At 43.5% G+C, this 25368-nt stretch overlaps 1 protein-coding gene across 6 annotated transcripts in view; it reads right to left on the bottom strand.

Annotated features, from left to right (window-relative positions):
• Positions 1 to 24874, bottom strand: part of rhea (Talin_middle and talin-RS domain-containing protein rhea) — a 411461-nt gene extending 386587 nt beyond the window's left edge. For 2 of the 6 annotated variants that reach the window (XR_013306465.1, XM_077628096.1), the window contains exon 1: positions 24767 to 24874. Coding sequence is in view for 1 of the 6 variants with exons in the window: in XM_077628096.1 (XP_077484222.1) it covers positions 24767 to 24780 (14 nt within the window). In the remaining 5 variants the exon portion in view is untranslated. Of the gene's footprint in view, positions 1 to 5621; positions 5710 to 23139; positions 23430 to 24766 lie in introns of those variants that run through there. The other 4 variants (XR_013306466.1, XM_077628097.1, XR_013306467.1 and 1 more) reach the window with 4 other exon arrangements.
• Between the last annotated feature and the right edge of the window lie 494 nt (positions 24875 to 25368).

Consider the following 25368-nt stretch of genomic DNA (forward strand, 5'->3'; position numbering starts at 1 on the left):
AAACACACAACATCAAGGAGGCACATTAGTAAAATTTAAAAACACACTGCATGGCTTGTTTGATAGTTTGGTAGTAACCCATATGATGCAAAAATATGGTACGTAGGAGCATCGTATCCCATTTGCCAGCACTTGGAGCAGGTGGGACATGTGTCCCACTGCTGCATGAAGAGCACATAAACAGCTTTCAGTGGCACCGCCAAGCACTGGTGGCAGCACTGCTGGTTTGCACAGCACCTTGACTACTGTAACCTCATCATGCAGGTTTATGAATATTCACCATACTGCCACTACTCCTAGCCCAGTTCTTATTTGTGCCACTACCACAGTCGCAGTGTTCCATTTACCTGCATATTTATCCTGCACCTTTTCCTTGGTACTTATTTTTTGTGGCAACAGACACGGTTAGGGGACATACCCTTTGTCCAGGCTGCAGCAATCCAGTTGTCAAGAATGATAATTTTTGTCATGTGCATGGTGTAATCTTCCCTACTATGAGAGAGAGAGAGGCAGAAAAAGATGTTTTCCAAGCCTGATGCGGGTTGCCATCTCAAGTCGGACCGTCTGAGCCCATATTGCCCAACAAGTGGGCGATATGGGCAATGAGCAGTGGCCACAGCATTGGGCGGAGTGCAACAGGAGGAAAGGCTCAGCTTTCCCGAGAGTCATGTTCCGGAAAACCTTGACAGCTCTTTGACGAGGGGAAGAAATTCCTAGCAAAAAGCATGGAAATGCTCTTTTTGTAAAAGTTGCAAACCAGGTAATGTACACCTGTTCAATATGGCGCGCAAAGATGCTTTGCACTATGAATGCAAAACTGGAAAATGCTTATGCCAATGGTAAAGACAGTAAATGGCACTGAGGATTCTAGCACCCTGTTCTCTACATACTATGATGGTATGTATGCAGGCGCCTGAAAATTTCCGATAAGAAACTGCCTTGGCTGACATAACAGCACAATTGATGGCTGATATCAACGAACTTGCGTCGAGCAGCTGCAAGCAGAATTTAGTCTAAAAGCGACAGGAAAAAAAAAACTGCTTCTGAAGGTAAATGAGGTAGGCACAAAACTTGGCATTTCTGAGAGCTACAGGCCCGCGAGGCCCAACACCAGCTCCTATCGAATCCTGCTAAAGTGTTCAGTTTGTAGAGCAAGAAACCTGGCTTAACAACAACAGTAAGCTGAAGATGGCTGACCTATACTCTAGGGAACATGGCTCGGCAAAATCGGGAACTGTAAATTGTGGCATTTAACTAAAGCTTCAACCGCCAAATTAATTCCCGAGAAACATACCAAAATCTCCAAGCGCTATAGTGTTGAAAATTGCAACCAATATAATTGCCGACCGTAAACAATTTTTGGCAGTGCGTGCAGCATAACATCGAGCTGGATGAGTGTGACTCATCCTTGGTGATATTGGTACAATCTCCCAAGAACTGCTCAGGGTTGGCAGTTAAAGGGTTAACGTCCCAAATCAACACATAGGCTATAAGAGACGCTGTAGCAGAGGGCTCCGCATTAATTGAGGGCTCCTTAACGTGCACTCATACCACACAGCACTCAGGTGTCTTCTGCGCTTCGCTACCACTGAAAAGCGGTTGCTGTGGCCGAGACTGAATGCAGGTGCAACTGCCAGCTGTCAAAACATGGGCAAAGGACAACACCTATCAGTTCACATGGCACAGGGGCAAACGAGTGCTTGGACGAGGAACTGCCGCACATTGTCAAATGCAAAGCGGATTTGCTCGCCACAAAGTCATGGAAAGCCAAGGATTAAAAGTGCGCTGGGCATTTTTGGTTGCAATGTGCACAACATGCCACACATCCAAAACAAACCTATCTTTAGAGATGACATCGCACTTTGCTGTTTTCATTTAGAACAACATGATACTTGTAAAGAATAAACCTGCTGACCTTAAGAATGTGTTTAAACTGTTAGATATAGATGTCTTATTGATGACTAAAAAGTAGTATACATGCCCTTAAGACTTATCCAGCTGGCCAGTTATAACTCTGTGTTTATGAACCAATCTGTTGAGGTCGCGTCTGCAATTCTATGAAGTGATCAAATGTCTCAAACCTTCTCCCAGAATTGTGCGCAATCACTTATCATTATGAAATGGTTTGTTATTACTGGCCACACTTCTTAGCTACATGTTACAGGCCTCCTAATAATCAAACACGTCAGCTGTTTTAAGTTCTCAATGCTTTTCTCAATTAAGTAAATATGAATCACCATTTCCATTCCTCAAAAACTAATTTTCAATTTCTATGTGGTGTTATCTAGAAAGTGACTGTATTATTACCTTGCTGGCCACCAGCAGTCTGGCTAAACACTTCTATGTGAATATCTCGACAAATGGTTGCGTGAATGCTATTATCAAACCAACCGAAGTCACTATTGATTCACAACCCTCAATTGAGCTTTTTTATTACAAGCATTGACTACCGCCGATTCTGAGCATTCATCGTCAGTTACGAGCTTAGTAACCACTTGTCAAATCTAACTGCCACAAATACAATTACATATAAGACACTCCCCCTGGTCATCTATTGCTTAGTTTGTAAGGCACGAAACCCGCAAAAGCTAATTTAAAAGCAGGGGTAAGCTGAAGATAACTGCATCCCTGAAATGAACCTTGCCGTTTTCAGAAATCCTGTTGCCACTATTTGAAGAGAGTTAACTGTTGGTCTAGTTGATATGATACTTTTATAAGAGTATTTGTAACTACCTCTCAAGAAAATTTATTTTATAATAACTATGTGCCTGCAAAAACTATATTAAGAAAAGCGTACTTTAAAAAATACAGTTTAAATATAAAATGTGCAATCCCTTTCTTAAAACTTGTGACTTTGCGCTATTGGCGAGATTAAAACTTTATAGCAATAAACCGAATAAGGAATTCAGACACGCTAGAGAATCATACTATTGAGCTATGTTTGAATCGTGTGATATAGATACAGGAACAGTGTGGGATGAACTGAACGCACATTCTGCACACCCAGCATGTGTGCCCCTTGAAATAACTGTTCAAGACCAAATTTTGCTTGAAAAAGGATTGTGTAACATGTTTAAAGACTATTTTCTGAGCCAACTGACAGATGACAATAGCATGCCTTACTTGTAATAAAGTGCTGATGGCGACTGCTCTTCTGATAACACACATACTATGTACATACACTCTGCAAAATGCTCTTTAAGCTCATGCACATGAGCTACAGCTGATCTGTGAATGCATATGCATCCATGCAATGCTAGTGAAGCGTTTGCTTGATGTTATCACTCCAGTTTTGACTGACATTTTCAACCTGCATCTTCAAACAGATTCTTTACTCCATCGAAAGGCCTCGCTTAAGTTTCTACTTTGCTAAATACACTCCATGTGTTCACAGCGCAACTGTTTTTTTTCTCTCCTTCCCATGAACTCTTTTTCAAGGCAAGAAACCTGAAAGGTAAATTCACAAGTTCCGAATTTGACACAAACAGCCATGGTGTTGCAGTCTGAGTGTTTCAGGTATCTTGGCATCTTTAATATGTGCTAACATCTTCAAGTGCACAGGAATCTCTACACACATTTAGACCAGTTACAGGGGTGAACGACCGACAAAAAAAAACGAAGTACAGAGTGGTGCAGCCAGTTTCCCCACAGCTTCCTTTTTTCCGTTTTTTAAATTTATCCACCATCTATTCAATGTGGACAACTTACTGGTAAAACCCCATAACCTGGCAGTAGTAGTAGTAGTAGTAGTAGTAGTAGTAGTAGTAGTAGTAGTAGTAGTAGTAGTAGTAGCAGTAGTAGCAGTAGTAGCACTAGTAGTAGTATTCTTACCTAGGCATGATTATTTCCAGCAATAAATTATGGTCAACTAGACTTTGCATGTTCTTTTTTTTATTATGACAGTACACGAGGAACAATGTAATAAACTAAAAGGCTAAAACATGAAATTATTTAAAAATATAGCTGAATTGTTTCAAGAAGGCCAATGTCGCTAGAAACTTACAAATTTGCTTACACAAAATGAGAAGCTCATCGCTTAGTAAAAATGCAAATTGAAATAAAGATGCATTGCCTGTAAATATAGCAGACTGTGGCGCAGCCTTCAAAGCTGCATTAATGCAGTCTCTCATTCTTAAATAGTAATCCAGTTCCAATCCACAAGACGGGAATGAAAATGGCACGTGTAGGACTTATGGCAGGCAAATGATTCATGTTCTGTAGAGGAAAGCCACGCACCATGCGTGTATGCCAGATCCTCATTCTTGCTATGATCACAGTTCACTTAACAAAAAAAAGACCTGGCAGCAGCGTGGCAGGAGCTGTTGGTTTTGTTGAGCCCTCAGGAGGGACGTATGTGTGCGTTTTCAAGTATGGCATTAACTGTACCATCCAGGGCCTCAGACCACAGCCAAGATCCATGTTTCGTATGCAGTGCTTGGACAATTTGAAATGCATGCCCTCACACGCCCAATTACAGAAGCCACGCATGTTCAATAAGCTGCACCAAAAAGAGACGATGTCAGGGCAACAGAGTAAAATTGTGAGCCACCCCTCTGAGTGAAATAAAACTGTCAGTGACCACATGTATTATTCTTCATTGCACTTGCCTTGAAATTTTATCACCTTTTCAGTAAGCACAGTTCAAGAAATATCTGCAGCAAGATTATGGAAAGCCATTCAACAAACAAGGACATGCAGCCCATTCCAGAGTACGTGTCAGCAATAAGGTCACCACACCTTTACATTCAAAGCTCTGCTCGACAAAAGGCAATTAAGTAATTACAACCACTCCTTTTCACCAACGTCGCACGCTCTAACTTTACCTCTGCAGCTGCTGACTAACATACACATCAAACTGGTGTGTAAGATTACAAACAAGTCAGTCAGTAGTGTACAGGCACCAATTTCACTCACCAGCGACACAGCTCGAACGATGAAACCCATTAAACCTTTCACCCCTCAGGTGACTGTTGGATTCTTTCAAAATTGTTTATTTTTCCCACACAGCATTGTTTCTTTAAAATCCTTCATTGCTACAAGCGGATCTGATTTTATTTACACACCTGCAACAAGAGTTAAAGAAACACTGTCAACATTACTTGACTTCTTTATTGTGAGTACTATGCAATCATTAATTAAGGCAGATGTTATTGCAACAGACATCAGTGGCCATCTGCCTGTCCATCTTTCTGTCTGGTGTGAAAGTTAGTGCAGTGACCATGAGAAGCAAGTCTTTCAAGACATCTAGGAAGCCAGTTTACAAGAGGTCATAAAAGGAACATCAGAGGTCCCAAGGAAAAGAGTCTACAGAATGTGTAATGCTGATCAAGCCTATGTAGCATTTATAATACACAGTTTTAGCTATATGAATGGGGACCCGAAAATAATTGGAATTTCCCAATAAAAAGCATAGACTTTATTTTGGTTTACTGAATAAATTTTTTTCAAAGGCAACTTTAACCACCTTCAAAGTACTCTCCATTAAAGTGCATTAGTAATAATGCACTTGTCCAAATATCTATTCCGTTGTTGGAAGCGCCTGGCAAATTTGGCCTCTTTGATGCCTGCTAGTGCCGTCGTGACACTGCGTTTCATCTCACCGACATCGACAAAACACTTGCCTTTCAAGTTCGTTTTCATCCGATGGAATGGGAGGAAGTCCGCGGGAGCGCAATCTGGTGAACAGGGTGCATCGGTCAAGGTAGTTGTCTGCGTTGAGGCCAAAAACCAGCGAATGCTGAGAGCCGTGTACACAGGAACTGCTTGCCGGAATTCCACAAGGCTAGATGTTTTTGCACCACACTTCTGCGCAGCCGTTTCAACACCTTCAAATAAAACTCTTGGTTGACGGTCTCATTTTGAGGGACGAATTCTGAGTATACGATCCGTATGATGTCAAAAAAAAAAAAAGATCAGCATCGTCTTCAAATTCGATTTAATGTGACGAGCTTTTTTTGGCCAAGGCGAGCCAGGTGACATCCACTGACTTGACCGTAGTTTACTTTCGGCATTATACCCGTAGCACCATCACTCATTGCCTATGATGATTTTGTTGAAGAACTCTGGATTGTCTATGACTGCGTCCTTCACTGCACGACAGGCATCCACTCAGCGATCCCTTTGCTCTTTGATGAGAAGTCTGGGCACAAACCCAGCAGCCGCTCTTAGCATTCCCAAATCATCGTGCAAAATGTGCTGAAAGATGCTCCAGGATAACTCAGATCAGCCTTTGAGTTGGTTCATTTTCCTGCGTCTATCTTCCCTAATGAGATCATGATGTTTGATGACGTCGTCGGTTTGTGTACTTGAAGGACTACCCGAATGAGGCTGATCTTCAGTGGTCATTTGCCCTCTTTGGAACCAAGAAAATCCATTCGTACACTTGCGCTTTATTGAGAGCATGTTCTTTGTAGGCTGTTTGCATCATCACAGCAGTTTCTGCTGCGTCCTTGCAGAGTAAAAAACAGCCGCACATGGTTCGTGAGAATCTGCCATTTCTTCGTGTCACGAGTGAACTACAGGTACACAGAGAACTACCCGAGAAACCACACGTCTGTTGATGCCTTGATGCCACTTGGCATACTGACTCAGGAAAGGCAGCGCCCTAGCAGGGCAACCCCGCACTACAATACATGATGTGCAGGAGTACGATTCCGGTTATTTTTGGGTCCCCACTTGTATATTATGCATCCTTTGCAAATAAAATAGCCAGGTACATCAAACGGAGTCCTAAGCCATGAATAAACAAGGATATTTTAGAAAAGATTAATCCCAAGCACCACCTTTATGAGAGCTTTGTAAATACTAAGGACTTAAACGGATTCAACAAATTCAAATATCTGCACAATATGCCTGTTACCATAATCACAAAGGGTAAGACAACGCATTGCCACAATTTGTTTTCACGTCATACGGAACGTTCTGATCTGACCTGAAAAAAAAAAAAAAACTAGATTCTGTACTCTCTTCCAATTGGGGGAACAATCAGAAGGTTGCCACTCATGAGGATGTTGAGGTGCCAGGATACTCGAAAATTTTTCATTAGCCAGTTTTCGAATGCTCACAAGGGCAACAATGTGCCGTATACAGCAAACGTGGCGTCCCTCACAAATAGGATTATTCTTATGAAAAATTGACAAACAAGAGGGACAGCCTTTTAGCAGTGCATCAGATATGAATAACCTGAGAATTAAACAGGTGAATTATGATGATGGATTTAAAAACTAGTTCTATAGTGCATATGTTCCACTTAATCTTGTGAAATGATGCACTTCTGCAACAAATGCAGATTGCAAGTCCCTCCAGTGTTAAAAAATTGTGACATTAACATACCAAAAAACTACAGACGAATATCAATTTTACCTGCTTTTTTTAAAGTATTAAGGAAACTCAATCATTTTTGAATGTATGGTTTTTTAATAATCACTCTACTTTGCATAATTTCCAATATGGACTAAAAAAGTCATGTTCTACAGAAACATCAATAAAACAAAAAGAAATCGTTTTTCATAACTTTAGAAATCATAGCTTACCACTAGGGCTTTGCATAAACTTTTCAAAAGCCTTCGATTCCTTATGTCCCAGTAGTTTGTTTAAAGAATTACAACCTTGTGGTGCACTTGTGGCATATAATTTTTTAGCCACAAACTTAAAATACTGCCAGCAGCATGCTTCACTAAATTAATATTCGTCAGAGTTGAAACCAGTGACCACCAGGAAACCACGGGGAATTATTTTAGGATGCCTGCTTTCCTGCTTGTATATAAATTATTCCCATACTGTACTAAAACGACCACAAGTATCACTCATCTGCTGCACAGATGATACCACGTTGTTAGTTACAAGTAGGCCATGCACTTTGAAAATTTAACCGAAAAAACACTGATAAACATCTACTGGTACAAAAAAAAATTATAGCATCAGTAAAAACTGAAAAACACTGCTTTTTGCTAATACTTCAAAACCCACGTCAGCAAGAATCTCACCACAAGGCATTGTTTCCTTCTTCAGAGAGCACAGTAGGCATGGCTTAGCTATTGGGCGCAGGCAATCGACTCAATTATATCAAAATATTTTGTCATCACCCACGAATTTTTCACATCAGTGGGTGCAACTATATTTTTCTTTTATTTATGCCCAAGAAACCTCGACGAAGGCCAAGTTTTTTAATCCGTATCAGTGGAGAGTACTGGATTATAGCACTCAAGAAGAGTTGTCAGGAAGTGTGGTGTAAGTTCAACGATTTATACCATTTATTAGCTCGAATAAAACAGGCTCTTCACAGCCCCATAATAGTTTTCTATTGGGCTTCCACTGATATTGTGGAACCTTAGTGCCCAATTATGCTTTTTTGTCAAGAGCACCTATGCAATCAGAGACAGGAGCCAAATTCAAACTGCTTGTCTATACTGTAGAATATCCAGAAAAACTTCTGAGAATGGCTTTCTAAACGGGACATCTGACTTGTTGCTCGACACGATGGAGAAGTTTTAGCTAGGGAACAAGCTCCTGTACCAGTATGTCCTCTCCTCGGTCGTCCTGCTAAAGAATCAGGCGCCAGCAGAAGGCGACTGAAACTTAGAGAGTAACAAACATGGTCAGATAGCTCGCAGCATTTTTACACCACTATAAAAGGTACTCAGTCAAGTTGCTTAACCCCTAAACCCTATAAGTACAAACAAGGCAAGAAAGGGGAAATAACTGAAGTGCATTCACAGCGGTTCCTTGCACAATGAGCACCCACAATGATTTGCAGTTCACAGGTAACCCTATATTTAAGTCCAAATTGTTGGCCCTTGGGAAAACAGAGCTGCCAGAGGAATTCCCACATTACGAAGAGACCTACATCAGTGATGTCATCGCTCTGTTCTTTTGGAAACTGCACGCCTGCGACTAGTCCGCAATGTTCTGGGCGTCTTGAAACATCTCAGGTCGTAATGCTGAACAAGCATTTCTAAAGTTGGGTGCCGTAAACACAATCACGCTGATACAAGTCGACACAAGCCAACAAATTCAACAAGCTTGCAATTAAAACCAATTCTGTATAGCACATTCGCATGACAGCAAAAAAAAAAACGGGCGCTCATTGCCTTTGTCACCTCTTCATGTAAACTGAGAATTTCCTTCACCAATACTCACTGCTGTTAGGCATTTTCACTGTACACCTAGTGGAAAAACACCGATTCCCCCCCCCCCCCTCGAAAAAATAAGTGCTGGAAAAACTCTGCCAATGATTACAAAAAATAAGCACCAGAAAGTCCACAGCCCAGTCAAAGGCAATAATTCCAAATAATTGAAATATTATGCCAAGAAACACTATCACTCTCATTAGCTTGGACGAATGCAAATTTCGGAACAATAAACTCTAATAGTATTAAACAAAAGCACAGCTTTGGCAATCTAAGAACACAACTGCTACTGTACTTGGAATAACCCTTGGTACAGACAGGGTAGAAATAGCTGACTCATTTAAAGCTTAGGAGTAGAGTCCTCAAGCAATTTAACTTAGGGCCATCACGTAAGTGATCCATAGCAAGCCATGCAAAACCATAGGCCTTTAGTAAATGAACACAAATTTATGCTACCAAAGTGCATAAAATTACTGTTATATACAGTCCTGCCTTGTTATTATAGCCTCCGTTAATATTAGTGTTGGCGGTAACGCGTTACAAGTAATGGCATTACCGGCAACACGTTGCTTTTTTTGGTAACTTAGTTACGTACTCGTTACCATTTCGGAACTGCAAAGGGTAACAAACTTACGTTTAAAGGCCAGCGTGACCATATGGTCACGTTAGTCTGCGCAGTGGATTTCAATTATTTTAGATTAACAAAACAGCGCCAAAATCACAATCGACATGCCATTTGACAGATTAGAGTTCACTTTATGGATGCCAGGTGGCAGCAGCTGTCAATCGTTTTGTGGGAGCTCCTTGCAAAGGCGGGAAACAGTGTTGCTCTGCGAGTGCGTCTCCATGGATCGCTCGAAGGGGTGTTTTTTTGCACTACTTGTTTAAGCAATAGTTGGATGTCCTTACCTACGTATTGCTCTTTGAATATGTGACCTTCAATGAGCATTTGTGGGAGATTAATATTTGATTTATCCATGAACGATCGTGTTGCCTTCCGCATTGCCATATGGTCACACTGGGCCTTTAGGCTACCTAACTTTTTTTTTTAACTGAATTTTCATCTGTCGCACGGCTGCTGGGACGTTCCTGCAGTACTTATTTCTTATTTTATTGTCTGAATAGGCTGACTTTGGAAGAAACAGCAAAGATACTCTAAGAGGAAGATGATGACACATCAGCGATTTATATCGAGCCACCAGAGGCTAGCACCTATTCGGATGAAGACTCGGCCGATGAAGACTCAGGCGGGCTCATTGACAATCTACGAGCCAGCGCTGAAACTGTTTTCTCTGACGGACGCCACCGCTTTGGTGGATGTGACTCAGACGACGACGACCCCGGCAGCCAAGGTGACGGAAAAAACGAGGTTTCCTCTGCTGTAGTTGATGCGAAATTATCCACTACTTCCAAGTGGACGAAGGGTGATCTCCAGAAAAAGCCTGGCATATTTCTCGACCCACACTTTGCTGCTTAAAGGAACTTTTCACCTGTTGAGTTGTTCGAACTTTTTTTTTGACGAAGCCGTCGTGGAGATGCTCGTCAAGCAAAGAAAGTACATGTTAGTTTTTAATATGCCCGATCTGGGGGTTGCCAAAGAAGAATTAAGATGTGTTCTTGGAGTGCTCGTTTTGGCCGGCTATAACCATTTGCCAGGAAAGAAGCGCATATCCGTGCAATAGCACAACATGACAGCCTACAATGCTATGCAAAGAAATCACTTCATACAGATAATGCGATTCCTGCACTGTGCGGACAACGCAAGCCTACCACTTAGTGACAAGTGAACAAAGTTGCGTCCACTGATGGCGCTATTGAAAGCAAGGTTCCTGGAGCACTTTCAACCTGTGCGTCACCTAAGCTATGACGAAAGTATGATTGAGTATTATGGCCGTCATGGCTGCAAGCAGTTTATACGCGAAAAGCCTATCTGCTTCGGGTATAAAGTTTGGTGCCTAAATGCCAAGAACGGATACCTTGTAAATTTCGAAGTGTATCAAGGCAAGCAGGGAGATCCCGGAATATCTGAAAAATATGAGAAGGACTTCGGAAAAGCAGCGGCGCCACTTCTTCAAATGGTGGATGAACTCCCAGCAGACTCACGACCTTCCTTTCTTTTTCTTCTTTGACAATTTATTCCCAAGCATGCAGCTACTCAGGCATATCAAGGCACAGGTCTACGAAGGTACAGGCACAGTGAGGCAGAACCGTGTTCCCAAAGAGTGCCCTATCGCTCGACCAAAATTCATCAAGCGCCAGCCTCGCGGGTACGAAGAGCACGTGCTAAGCGAAGATGGGATAATTGTCGTCCGCTGGATGGACAATTCTGTAGTAACGATTGCTAGCACCATTCACGACGCAGAGCCACTGTCATCTGCAGAAAGGTACTCCCGTGTTCAGAAGAAGCGAATCAAGGTGGCCCGCCCAAACACTGTTGCTCAGTACAACAGTTTTATGGGAGGTAAGGACCAGATGGATGCAAATGTGGGTGCCTACAGGATTGGAATCCGTGGCAAAAAGTGGTGGTGGCCAATTTTCACTTGGCTTTGTGATGTATCTATCAGCAACGCTTGGATGCTAATTGATAGCAATGGATTCAATGTCACGCAGCTGGAATTTCGCAGGAAAATTGCACAAAGCTACTTGATGCGACGGGCCAATAAGCCTCGAGGACCTGGTCGATGCAGAACCTCAAAGACTGGTGATGTCCTGACTGGTACACGGTATCACCAAGTGGCCCACTTTGTTGCACCAATACCTAATGGCAAGAGTCGGAGGTGTGCCGGAGATAATTGCAACAGTGTGGTGCGCACACAATGCACAAAGTGTGACGTCAGCATGTTATTCCATGCTTTAAACAATATCACTAAATGAGTGCTTGACTATCCACTATGTATATTTTTTGTGATGTTTCATGGCTTGAAATAAATGCTTTTCACTTCGTGTTTTTTGCTGCACCCTAAGGGCCCAGTGTGACCATATGGTCATGGGCTATATTTCAAAAACTAATCAGGCAAGAGTAATAATTTTAGCATGTGAATTATTGGTATAAAGGTAAGTTAATATATTAGATTTATTTTCAAGATAGCAAGAAAAAAAAACTGGTTCCTGTTAACAATTTTTGGTAACGTGAGGTGTCACGTTACTAGTTACTTTTGATTCCAGTTTCCCCCTCCTCCGCCCCGTTTTGAAAAAAAAAAAAGAAGTACAGAGCACCTAGAGTGATGCTGCAAATAAATAAAATGTACAGGGTGCTCTTGGCGACCCTTGTTGCGGCTTGCATGCATGCCAGAAAACACCTGCCTTTGATGATGCACCCAACTAGAAGAAAAAGATTGTACACTTATATAAAGCAAGAAAAACGTGCACGAACATGCATTCACACACTTGCTTTCACCTATTTCCCCTTCCCAAACCAATCACACACAAAACTCTTTGAATAGTGGAAGCATGCTGAGCATCTTGGAACATCACATTTTTCAGAATTACTGCAAATTTGTTGAGTTCAGTGATGTTTTTTTGTGAAGATGAAGTCTCATTTTGTGTTTAATATCACATTCAGAAAATGACTTTACCATGTGCCACAGAGTTAGAAGCTATCACAAGTAACTCTACAGGCCACTTTAAGCCACTGTAAAATTGCTAAGCTCCTGCACATTTGTGCAAAGTATTTTCCTTAAATCAATATAGTTGTTTGGGCTAGAAGTTTTATGTGCAATATGAGCTTTATAAAATTGTTATCATGAGTACTTGCAGTGAAGATGCAATGATTAGAATTTTTGGGGATGGAGTAACGGCAAAGTAACATGCGGTACTTTTTTTCGAAAATGGTAACGGCAAAGCGTTACCATTTTTTCTAGCTAACGTAGGCCAGTAATGCATTCCTTTATTTTAAGCGTAAATAGTAACGTATTTAGTTACTTTTTTCCGGTAACGTCTACAACACTGGTCAATATGGACCATTTGAACTATGGACAGTTTTTCTCGGAACCGAACTTTTTCAATGTATTCACGCCTTGTTAATATGGAGACTCGCTGTCGGGATATGGACAGGGTGAAAATGTACGAAGCCTACTGGAACGCATGTACTTTTGTAGGCAGCACATTGGGACGCATGTAGGTAGCACACGTGTATTTTTGGACTGTCTGTAAGCGTGATTTCATTTATATCCGCATAGTCTGTAAACTTGAGATTCTTCAAATGTGGAACTCAGCGTACACTAAACGTCCTGCTCAAGCTGCTTTGAGAGAAGCATTTTGCGGCCGTACCCTCTTTTTAACAAACAAATATATAAATGATTTGATTTGATTATAATTATGAAACAACTTGGATGGGCTGCTTCATGCATAAATATTTGAAGGGCTTTTGAAAGAGCTGTGTGGCCGTGTTAAGCTTGCTTTGCTGTTTGTTCTCACTCTTGTTTCGCCTCATATTGAGGCAGCAGTACTTCGAAATAAAAAAATGAAAAAAACGTGATGGGGCGTAGTGATCAAGCGAAAACGGCCATGGCTGCACTGCGTACTGGGAAAGTGAGTAGGGCTGCGTGATAGAAATCACGCAGCATATGGGAGACACTACCTCTGGCCTGCCTCTCTCTTTGAGTTGTGTCCCTTGGCTGGTTTCTATAATGCCAAATGTTTATTTCTTGTCTCAGCCAAGGCGGACAGGCAACTGACATACCAGCAGTAGGTAGCTCCAATACGAAAGGCAGCACCCATTTTGCACACAAAAACAAATTCGGGTGTTACTTTTCCTCTAAAGTTAACAGTGTAGAGGAAAACTACATGGAACAAAATGGGGAAATGTGCGTGTCACTCACACTTATAATCACAGGTTAAATGCTCACACATGTTCCCTTTCACATTGGAGCTTCATGCACAGTCACAAAAACAGATTAACAATAACATTTTTTAAGTGCTTGAGGCCAGGTACAAAAGGTCCCTTATGAACAACAAAGCTAAAGGCATGCTGACACAGGAATGGCCATGCATACTGAACTGCAAAGCATCTAAAATTTTTGCCAGCAAGTTCCTCAATAGCTCAACGGAGAATGCAGGATTCCTCAAACTTTGGTGTCACCAACCGTGGTCCGTACAGTGAAAGCCGAGGCAGCCCAAAATCCACCTTGTTCTGTTGCATACATGCTTTCTTGTTCCAGGATTTAAACGCGCCAATTTCTCCAGCATTACCCAACATCAAGAACGGAAGTGCATAAGTGTCCCTTGTAATGCATCTAAGAATCAGATGGCAGTGTTGCTTCCCACAATTGCACAGGTCATGGTGGGTAGTATTCAGGTTTCTGCACATCCTAGCAAGGTAGTCGAGGGTAGCGAACACTAACTGCAACTTGTTCCCCCAGTTTTTTTTTCGACTACCGCACGAATCTGAGGGATACTGCCAAATATTCTTCCAGACTGTCCTTTTAAACAGGCTCAACTTTTCACTGAGCCAGTGTTAGAGGTTCTCCTGAGCAGCTCCTTGGTTAAGGAAGGCTAGTAACCCCTCTAATGAAATATCATTCACGGCCTAAAGAAAGCCAGAGGTGATCAATTGAATTGATGCAGCAGCTAACAAAGCACAAAAGAGAAAATGTCAGAAAAGAGTAATATTCCTTTTATTACTGATACTGTCAGCCCTTTGTGGGGGGCAAACTCTGGCACGTGACACACCGCACGAAGGCAGCCCAAGAGTGTCTGAAAAAGCCCAGAGAAATCTGAGCTGCCCAGCAATTACTTGCAGGGAAAATTTTAGATGCACTGGCAGTAGGTTTCTGCGTCAGTGTGCTCTCAGTGCCGTATCAGCAAGGGAGCTGTCATACTTGCCTCAACATCACAAGAGAAATGTGTTATCACAAGCATCATCTTTTCATGTGACTCTGCCACTTTATATTTACAGCTTGTCTGCAGTTACCTACTCTGCACAAAGAAAAAATTAAAGCTCAGTGTGCCCACAGGTGAGCCTTATCCTTTAGGTTGTAACATCAGGGTTTTGTGAGGTTCGTGGAATAAATTACGTGCATATGCAGGCCTCTTAGCAATCAATATCTTGACAAGGACTACACAAAGACGAGTACCAACCATGGAAATTATACTTTTTGCATCGATTTTTCAGCCTTAACTTCAATCATGGACAAGCATTAGCACCTCGATAATAAGGGCAGCTAGAAAACTAATCGAATAAGCATCCCTACTTTATTTACAGCCCCCTTCCAAACAAACGTAAGCTGCCTCAGAAAAGGAGGAAAGTGTGTGTTGATCCCATTTATGTGCGCACACCATCCATGGGTGGCCAAAGTGAAGAACCTCAATTTCAGCAGAAGACCTCAGCGGCCTGCATTTTAGAGCTAAGCTACATTGCACACAACACATCATGGCTTCACGGCTGCACCTCCCACCTGCATGCTAAACAGACAGGTCTAAGGAAGAAGAGGGCTGACACTGGCTAGCTGGTTCATAATCAGTGAAAAGGTGGGAAACAGTGCCAAGATAGATAGGTAGGTAGATGGATAGCACTTTTATTCATGTAGATTTTCATGCACCATAAATCAGGCCTATCAAAGCCTCAAAGAAATGGGGCAACAGAGGAAGCGAGCTACGCTGGCTGAAATTTATTCCTTCAGGCTAGGTAGAACACACAGAGGACAGCGAGAAAGCATATGAAGCTTCATGTGCTCGCTTTGTTTCTTCTCTACATGCTGCCTGCGGCAACCAATCATCTGGTCATCAGTGACCGTATTCGTTGGTTGCCTCTTTTGTCGTTCCATTTTTTAGCACTCTTTCCCAGTGTTTCCACAGACAGGACAAGACTAATCCGCTACAGGATCTGGTCCTAGACACACACTTCATACTGTTCCACCAAAGCATACACACAGGCAGGCGGTCCAAAATAGACTCCACACAGTTGCTGAAATTACAACCCAACTTTAACAAGTACGCCAGTAAGCCGCTTTTTACAGGTGCATGGTCATATCCACATGTGCTGCACTGTTCTATTTGCGTGTATCACTTCTGCACCTTAACAATGATGTAACAGTATCTGAACAGCAAATTCCACATTGCTATCTCAGTTAACTCATAGATAACTCATAACGCTTGTCACATTGTGTTTTTGATTTTTTAAAGTGATGATCTTTTTATTATTTTGTCACATGGCTCCACTTCAATCTGATTTAATTGCTGAAACTAGTTTGCATGTTTTATATTTGTTACACACTGAAGTTCCATCGTTTATGCAGTTTCGTTGTGTGTTTTATAACATATGAGCGCTGTATACTATATGCCGCCATGTAAAGGGCTCAGGGCCTAGTCAAGCCACTTAGTATGTAGTGTTTTGCCCGGGGGCCTTTTTGCTCACTAAAAAATTAAGAATTTTTTTTAATGAATTCTGAACTGAAGTAAAACAGATTTATCCCTGAACAAGAACTCAGCTCATCACGGACACCGCATGTGTTAAAAGCAAAAAAAAATGCTTAAACCAATCACATGATTAACCTTTCTCCTCTCGCCATTGTTCTCAAAGTGAGAAAAGGCCTCCAATGAAACACTTCTAAAACTGTGGCCACAATAAAATTTTTAAAAAGTGCCAGACACACTTTTCTCTTCTTTTAAGAACTAGTGCCATTCAAGAACGGACAACTACATCAATCTCAGTTCTCGTCAAGAATTGATTCTGTGGCGTTTCCTGGTTATGTTGACATTTGTCCAGCAGGAGAAGACGCACTTACTGCTGTCACCTGGTTCCAAATCGCAATGTCCACATCGAAAATAAGTCTGTGATCACTGCTTGAAAGTGAATAGCACAGTAGCTTCCAGAATATACTGGCTAGTGTGCCGAACACTGGCAGCTTGCCGCCATGGGAAATGGTTCCAGTGACTGCCAGCAATCATCAATTAAGGGCTCACAGGGAGTGCGTGTCGCAAGCAGACGACATTGCTTAGCTGCTGCTGCGGTGTGCATGAAAGTGCGATTTCTTTGACGCATGTCATATGTCGGGTGCATACGTATCGAGGCTGCTATTCTTGATGTGACTGTAACATAGCAAGAATGTCCAAGGTAAAGCGGCGCTGTAAAAAAACGGACATGCTTTGTACTGAATGTGCCGTCACTGCGTCGTGACAGGGGGAAACCCTCCCTGTCAGCAGTACCCCATGCCTCTGGCAGACATTTCTCCTGGTGCCACGTCAGCGCTTTCAGTCAGCATACTAGTCAGTATATTCCAGGCACTATAGTGTAGCCTTGCCTCTGGAATCCATACCTAAAGAACTGCGTTAACAAACCACACTTTATTAGTTAAGTCAGCCAGTCATGGTGGCACCTGCACTTTGTTTTTTGGCTGTCCTAGCTGGCACAAGCTCCGTTTCCAGTGAAAGCAGTCTTGCTGGTTAGTAAGCAGTAATCTATTGAGATAGGCCAACTTAAATTTCTCCTCAGTGTCCCTTTAGTGAGACGTGATCGATTTTTAAGCAATGGCTGCCATTTAAAATCTTTAGTCTACAGGCATAGCAATCTGCATGCTTTATTCCAAGGTAAGCTAAAAGAGCCATAGCACAGAACGCGAGATATTAAATGCAACTGCCCAAGACAAAGCGATGTCTGCCCTGTAGATCAACCGCAAGCATGAATGGGTACCCCAAGTAGCAGGCAACCCAGTTAGTCATGTGTATTGTGTTTTGTTCGCGATATTAATGCCCAGGCAGGAAGGGGCAAGGAGCACAAAGAAGTCCTGCAGAAAGTAATGTTCCACAAAAATATGCTAAGCTTAGTCAGCAAATGTATCAACAAGCAAGCACAAATTGCCACAGCTGAATCAACGAAACTGGAACCTCTGATGTGACAGTAGGAAAGCACCGGAGTTCTCTACCGGGCCCTTCTTTTTTAAAGTAGCAATGGATGTCCTCACAGAGCAGGTTAGGCAAGAAGTACGGAGAGCATCAAAAGTTCTCATAGCCAAGGGGTCTACTTTTCGAGTGTGTAATGAGAAATTTACGACACCCCCCCCCCCCCCCCCCCCAAACCTTGGTAGGAGCAAAAATACCATTCGAACGTCTGAGAATCTCGGTAGATTCACAGGCATTTTAAGTGCCAGGATATACGCTGAAAAGCAGACCCTATGTACTAGGAATGTTTGACGTGCCCTGTACACGAGTATACCATATGCTAATGATACTGCACAATGTTCAAGGATAAAGGAGAGTGCAGAAGCAAAGCTGATGGCCCAGGGGAAATCGGTAGAGAGAGCAAGGTCCGACAATTAGCCAAAATAAGACAAGTGTAGATGACCTGCAATTTACGAGGCCTTGCGTGCGGAGAACTAAGGTTACAGGACACCACAGTCAAGAGACAACAAATTTCAAGGTACCTTAGTTCGACAATTGATGAAGAGGGAGACACAGCAAGGGAGATCACCCACAGAATGCAAGCAGGTTGGAGAAACTGTAAGCCTGTTTCAAATGCCCCTAGCGATAAGAAGGTCACTGTCAAGAGGAAGGGAGAAGTCTATGCAACAGTGATGAGATGGTCAATGCTGCAGGAAACTGAAGCGATGCCCCTAAGGAAGGCCAGCATGCAAAAGATGAGAGCTGCGTAAATGAGGATGCCAAGATGGGTGTAATGGAAAATTCAAGAACGAAGGCTGAGATAAGTATGAGGTGATGAAAATGATGGGAAGAGGCAGCAGAGAAAACACTTGAAAGACACAAAGATGCACACTACCAAACGCGTGTTCGAACTAGTAGGACGCGTACTTATGCACACACAACAAGTCACATCACATGAATCGTCGCCACAGGTCACCAAAACAAGACAGCGGTAGAAAATGCCAAGCACTAGCTTTTTTTAACCGAAGCATGAAAGCGCCGCTCTGCCTAGAAATTATGAATAGAAGCCAGTTGGGAGTTTGTCTTCTTTGTGGTGCTCACATCTTCCCCTTCTGTCCAAAATACTCTCAGGCCAAAATGATGGACACCATCTTTCACTTCAGTCACTGCCAGCAAGCAACCCTCCACGCATCAGGACACACAACTTCATAGCCATCCCCAAAAGGATTGTGAGTGTTGCAGAACAATCCTCCACACAATGTCACACCTTAGAATTAACACGTGCTTCACCTTGTAACCACCAAGCTGTATGTTCCTCACAGCGACTCTAGGGACGCTGTACCTCAACATGTGGCCCTATTGAGATTTAGTTTCTAGCAATGTCATCATAGTTTTGAATGTCTTGTGCTCACATTCAGCCAGACACTACAATAATTTTCTCCATTTTTTTTCCCCTTGCACTTGGTGTTCAACCTCTGGCATTCGACCCTGTTCATCTTAAGCATGTCTGTGTGAATGTAATTTTCATCATCATCAGCCTGACTACTTCTGACTACTTTCTGCTGCCCCCTGCTACGCGTGCCTTTTCTTGCGATCCATTCCGTTGCCCCTAAAAACTATAGGTTATCTTGCCTTTGCATTACATGCCCTGCCCAAGCCCATTTCTTCCTCTTGATGCCGACTAGGATGTAACTAAAGCTCGTCTGTTCCCTGACCCGCTCCGCCCTCTTCATGTATCTTAATGTTACACCTATCAATTTCCTTTCCATACCTCGCTGCATTGTCCTTAACTTAGCACGTTCACTGCGGCAGCAATTTCCACGGCCCTAAACCCTGTGAATCATGACCCTCCAGTGGGCCACCCTTGAGATTTTTATCGGTGCGGCATGACCCACCAGTGAGCCTCTGGTGAAGCCAACTACTGGAACCGACAACAGATGGCAATAGCAGCCTGTATTATGTGTTTTGCGCAGGCTCTGAAAAATCTGAGCTGTCCCATGACCACATAGTGTCGCTAAATATTCGTGCCGCGCAGCAGGAATACACGTGACCATGACGCAGTGAACGTGTTAAGTTGAACCCTTTTCATTAGCCTCCACATTTCTGCCCCATAGATGAGCACAGCTAAAATACAGATACAGATATTGGATATGTTTCTCTTGAGAGATATTGGTAAATTGCCATTCATAATCTGAGATAACCTGCCGTAAGTGCTACACCCGATTCATATTTTTCTACTTATTTCATTCTTGTGATTCGGATCTGCAGTCACTACCTGTCCTAACTAGACATATTCCTTTACCATTTACAGCACTTCGCTACCAAATGTGAACTGCTATTGCTTTCACAGACTGTTGAGCATTACTTTGGTTTTCTACATAGTATTTTTAGACCCACCTTTCCACTCTGTCTGTGCAACTCATTGATCATGCTTTCCAGTTCATCTCCTGAGTGACTTAGCAAGGCAATATCATCAAAGAATCACATGGCTACCTTTGTAGCCTCAACTGTTCCCAATCCAGGCCTCTGAATATTTCCTGTAAACAGGCGGTGTATAGCATTGGTGAGATTGTGTCTCGCTGCCTGCCACCCTTTATTATTGCAATTTTATTGCTGACTTTATGAACGACTACAGTAGCTGTGCAGTCGTTATAGATATCTTCCAGCACTTTCACATGAGACTTTTCTACACCCTGGTTCCGCAATACCTGCATGTCAGTCATATGGTGTGAATTAGTTGCATACTAACTGCTGCATGGCTTGCACTATACAGTGTGTTTTGGACATGCACCTCCACCCATGGCTACTATGCCTTTTTCAGGGCACTTTTCTTATTTTAGCCTCTCCTCTCAGCAATCCTTGTTGCAAGCCTGAGAGTAAAATAATTAAACAAATATTTGCTCCTTATCTGCTGCTCAGCACGTGTTTTTCTGCCAAGCTCATATGACTGTGCTTAACCTTTGAAATTCATGTTTCAACAAATGTCCTCACACACTCTGTGAAGAACATATGGTTCAATCAGATGTCCTGTTGATTCCAGTTCTAAACACATGAAAGCCAGAACATGCACTACAAGCTCCATTTGGGACCATGCTAAGCACCTTAACAAATTAAAGAAGCGAAGGGCCTTTCCTTAATTTCTAATGACACAATGTGAAAAGCGAAAACTGGCTGACATCAAAGCATGAAATTGTGTGCAGTGCTTGATTCAAACTCTTTTCATGCCACTCCAACTAGCTTTTTATGGGTCCAAGCAAATGACTGGGGTGTCTCCCTGTGTTGCATTGCTCAAAGAAACACAGTGAACTAGAGGAGAGACTGACATAGTATGATGCTATCACACTGCTTCCAAGATATTTTCTAGCGTACTTCCCCATTATTTCTGCATTTTTTGGTTTACAGTGGGTTCTTACATATATGCAGGTCCCCCATTTAGCTGAACTCCTGAAAGGCCGAAAATATTAAAAGATTCCACCACATTCGCCTGAAAGGGAACTTACTGCAATATCAATATAATGTGCTTTATCAAATGATAGATTGATTGTTATATAGCTCTTGGAACAAATGGTGAACAAATGCCAATTCGTTTACTCTCACCGATGGTTATCGTCACACTTTAGCTTCATAATTCTACAGCACGAAAGATGAATTAGAATTGTAGAATCAAACCAACTCGCCCAACTTTTTGTCCTCCAGAAGCACATTTTGGCAGAGATGCTTCTACCCTACCTGTCTTTCATTAAGCTCCTAAACGAAACATGCATGAATGGGGACCCTCCAATTTGGGCAATATGCATGCAGGAGGCAGCTTTAAGTTAGCAGCTCTTACTGGCACAACACGAGACTAGTCTACGCTGTGCTTTGAAAAAAAAAAAGGCTGTCCTCTGTCTATTTACCTGAAATGGTTCGGTCGTCATTTAGTTTTTGCTCAACTTAGTGAAGAAAATTTTGAGCTCAAAGTAAAAATTTTGGCAGCCCTACCTTATATTTCACTTGTGTGTACCTACCTCCTCCAAGCATCTCTGTCAACACACCAAACAAAAAGCACAGCTCTATGCTCTCGTGCCTGAACACGACACCTTCAGTATGCCAAGCTGCAAGCAAAAGGGCAACCCAAAGTGACCTACATAACTGAACGGTGCTAGAAGCATACCAATAGCTAGCTGGCACATGTTTATACACATGCTCTTACTTGGACGTTTTTCATATGCTTTGAAGCTAGATATGTCCACGAGTACTGCTGACTAGTCGTACAGAATCCCTGAGTGGGAGTTTTTTTTTCCTGTACAAGCCGAGTGGTAACTCGCGGGTGACAAGAATGCAATTGATTTCATTCATGTGACAGCTGCCAAGCAACACTGCCACTGTACCTGTATTTGTAACTAGGGCACTAGAAAAATAATGAAATTATGACAGTGTAGAAGCGCAGCGTGTTGGGCCAGTCGGTGCATAGTGCCAGGTAGGGAAACAAGACGCGCACACAAGAGCGTCGTGCGTGTGAATTACTTCTCTTGTGTATGCGTCCTGTTGGGCTGGTTTCTCTACCTGGCAACATGACAGTGAGGTGAGGTTGTTGGAAGCGCGGGAGGCACTTATGTCCCGAGCCGACACTCGCCCACGGCGGAACCCGTGGCAAGCCAGCCCCGGCACGGAACTTGATTTCCCATCGCGGAGCATCCGACTGTGCCCCCCGCGGCCAGCCTTCGGGTCGCACGTGCGCGTCTCGTCAAGATGTTGCCGGGAGGCTCACTCGTTTCCAAGCGAAGACTCTGTTTTGGCGCCTCCGTTGTCAGCTTCCGACACTGAATCGCGCATCTCAAAAAGGAGATCCCAAGCGGAAGGTCAAGCCTACGGCGCGCCCCTGCAGAGCGGCCACTCGAAAGTGTTCGCTACTTAGCGGTGAATCGCAACGATGCAAACACCGCCGGCCCTCTTCAATCTGTAGCCGAAATGCAGACCGAAACGTCCCGCAAGATGATGCGTGCCGCTAAAGTGGGCGAATAAAAGCACACACAGACTCCTCGAAAAAGTTGGTACAGCTGTGTCAACTGCTCGCAGAAACTCGTTTTACTAGCGTCGAGGGCTCGCGATGCGCTCCCAGTGAACAGATACGTGGAAAGGCACTAGAAAACAATCACGTGCATGTCTACTGTAATCCAACCAACGCAAACAGACAGTGAAAATTTCTCCTTACCTGCGGCTGCGTTACCGACGATAGCGCACTCACGGCAACACCCCACAACCAATATGGCGAACCGTGACGTCACCGGAAGCTGACTTACTTCCTGTTTTTTTGTGTTATTTCGCCGCGACCGCGATGAGCGAAGTGGGTGCGGATACTGGTCAACCGTTCGTCGCACAGCTTGCTTCTTTCGAACAGCGTCGCGTCGTCGTCGTTCGGTCGGCCAACGAGTACGGCCGCCACCTCGCAGCCTAGACGCGGAGCCGGCGCGCGCGCGCGGAAACTTGGCTTCCTCCAACACCCGATACGTGTGACGCGCGCCTCCTTATATGGGGAGTCGCGCTCTCTTGTCCCACATATTGCGCGCGCGTCGGCGGCTCTGATACGCGCTTCGATTCACCACTTGGTTCCTTTTTTTTTCTCCCGCTCTCTCTGTTGCAGGTGGGGGATGCACTTACATGACATGTGGCGCGCAGGCATTTCACAAAATTTTCAGTGCACCAAGTGCGAACCTCCAAGTCGTGCGATTCGTGTTTAGCTAGGTATACAGCTCCGTCACAAATCATGTGTATAGACTGTAGTTCTTGCACAACTCGCGGATCATGCGCTTGAAGTATTTGCGAATTGTGGAAATATATTATCTCCCGTGTTTCTTGTCACGTGTCGAACGTCGCTCACATTCATGTACACCCACAGTACACTTAATCAACGTACTGAATCGAAGCAGAACGTTTTCCTAATTCGCTCATATCGTTTTTGAACGCCGACCATTATGTACAATATCTGGCAAAATATCTCTGTCACACCTTTAAAATCGTTTTAATATATGAACGCTTCCCACGGGTAGCGCAATATTAATTCCCAAATCTAAAAGGTACGCAAATATAGTGATATTTATAAGCATCTTATTATTGGTAGTATTAAATATATTATTATAAATTATTAAGTCAAGAGGAAGTCAAGTATCCTGCCGCCGGCGCACCAGGCTCCTCTCGACCTGCCTTGTAAATATTATTTGTAAATAGAACCTGTAACAATATTATTGTTGCTGCCAGTCAGACGGAAGAAACGGGATCGAGTAGTGCGACTTTTCGAATGACCGCATTACGTCGGTTAAAAGGGCAATCAATGTATCCCGAAGGTAAGTAAATTGATTGATGGGACAGTGTGGACTAGCTCAATGTTCAATGTTCCGAGTAAATTTCAGATTATTATCTTTGGTTGCTCGGTGCATTGCGTATATATGTATGTATTCGACGAATGCCCGCGGGAATCACAGCAGTGGCGGAGTTGGCTTCTACTTTAGCGTCTAACCGAAGCTCCGCAGGAATTATCATGCACCGCAAAATCGCCCGATCGCACTGCTACAGACGCTGTGCGCGGGGTTGCCTAGCTCAACATGCCTCTGCATGTTGCGAGACATGAGGCGTGAGCTGGTACTCCGGCTGGAGAAAACTAAGAGTGAAACGAGCCGGAAATATTTCCATCATTACATTGCCTTCCAAAGTGATCAAAATGAAAGAAAAAGATCGCAACTCGATTATTGCGGCTCGACGTTGTCTGATCGAGTACGACGTATGAAACACCACGGTTTAATCGTGCAAAGCCGCGCGCATGCAGCTTCGAGAATGGGACCCACCTGTCGAGAATCATGGCTCCTCCGGCGCCGCCGTCCCAACGCACAGTGCGCGGCGGATGCTTCCCACCGCGGCGGGGCCGGGGGCGTAGCGCGGGCGGCAAAAGCGCGGCGTCGTGCGACGGTGGGGCGCGACCTTACCATCTCCGCACGCTGCTATTCGCGTGCGCCTTCAAATGCGGCATGGCAGCTGCAGACCCACACAGGGAAACAACGGGTTGCAGTTATGACCTTTAAAATTAGTGTGCGCTTAATTGACGAAAACGGAGAAAGGACAGAAACGACGGGACAGGTCCCCCGTCGTGTCTGTCCTTACTCGGTCTTCGCCAATTAAGCGCATACTTAAAAAAAAAAACAGTGGAGAATATTCCTTGTGAACCTGAGCACGTGTTCGTGGAAATAATTGCTTATGGGGAAAGCATACCGGCCGAGCACAGTGTTTTACTTCCTGCTGGACACCTCAACCGCGCCTTGAGTGAAGGCACGACTTAGGAGGGAGTGAAAGAAGAGAAAATTAAGCTCTGAATTAGTTTCGACCCCCTGCGCTTCATTAACGCGCACTTGGGGGGGGGGGGGGTGAACTTGTTGCGGCCTTTGCCGCAGGG

Source organism: Amblyomma americanum, chromosome 6, assembly GCF_052857255.1.
Source record: "Amblyomma americanum isolate KBUSLIRL-KWMA chromosome 6, ASM5285725v1, whole genome shotgun sequence".
Taxonomy (NCBI): Eukaryota; Metazoa; Arthropoda; class Arachnida; order Ixodida; family Ixodidae; genus Amblyomma; species Amblyomma americanum.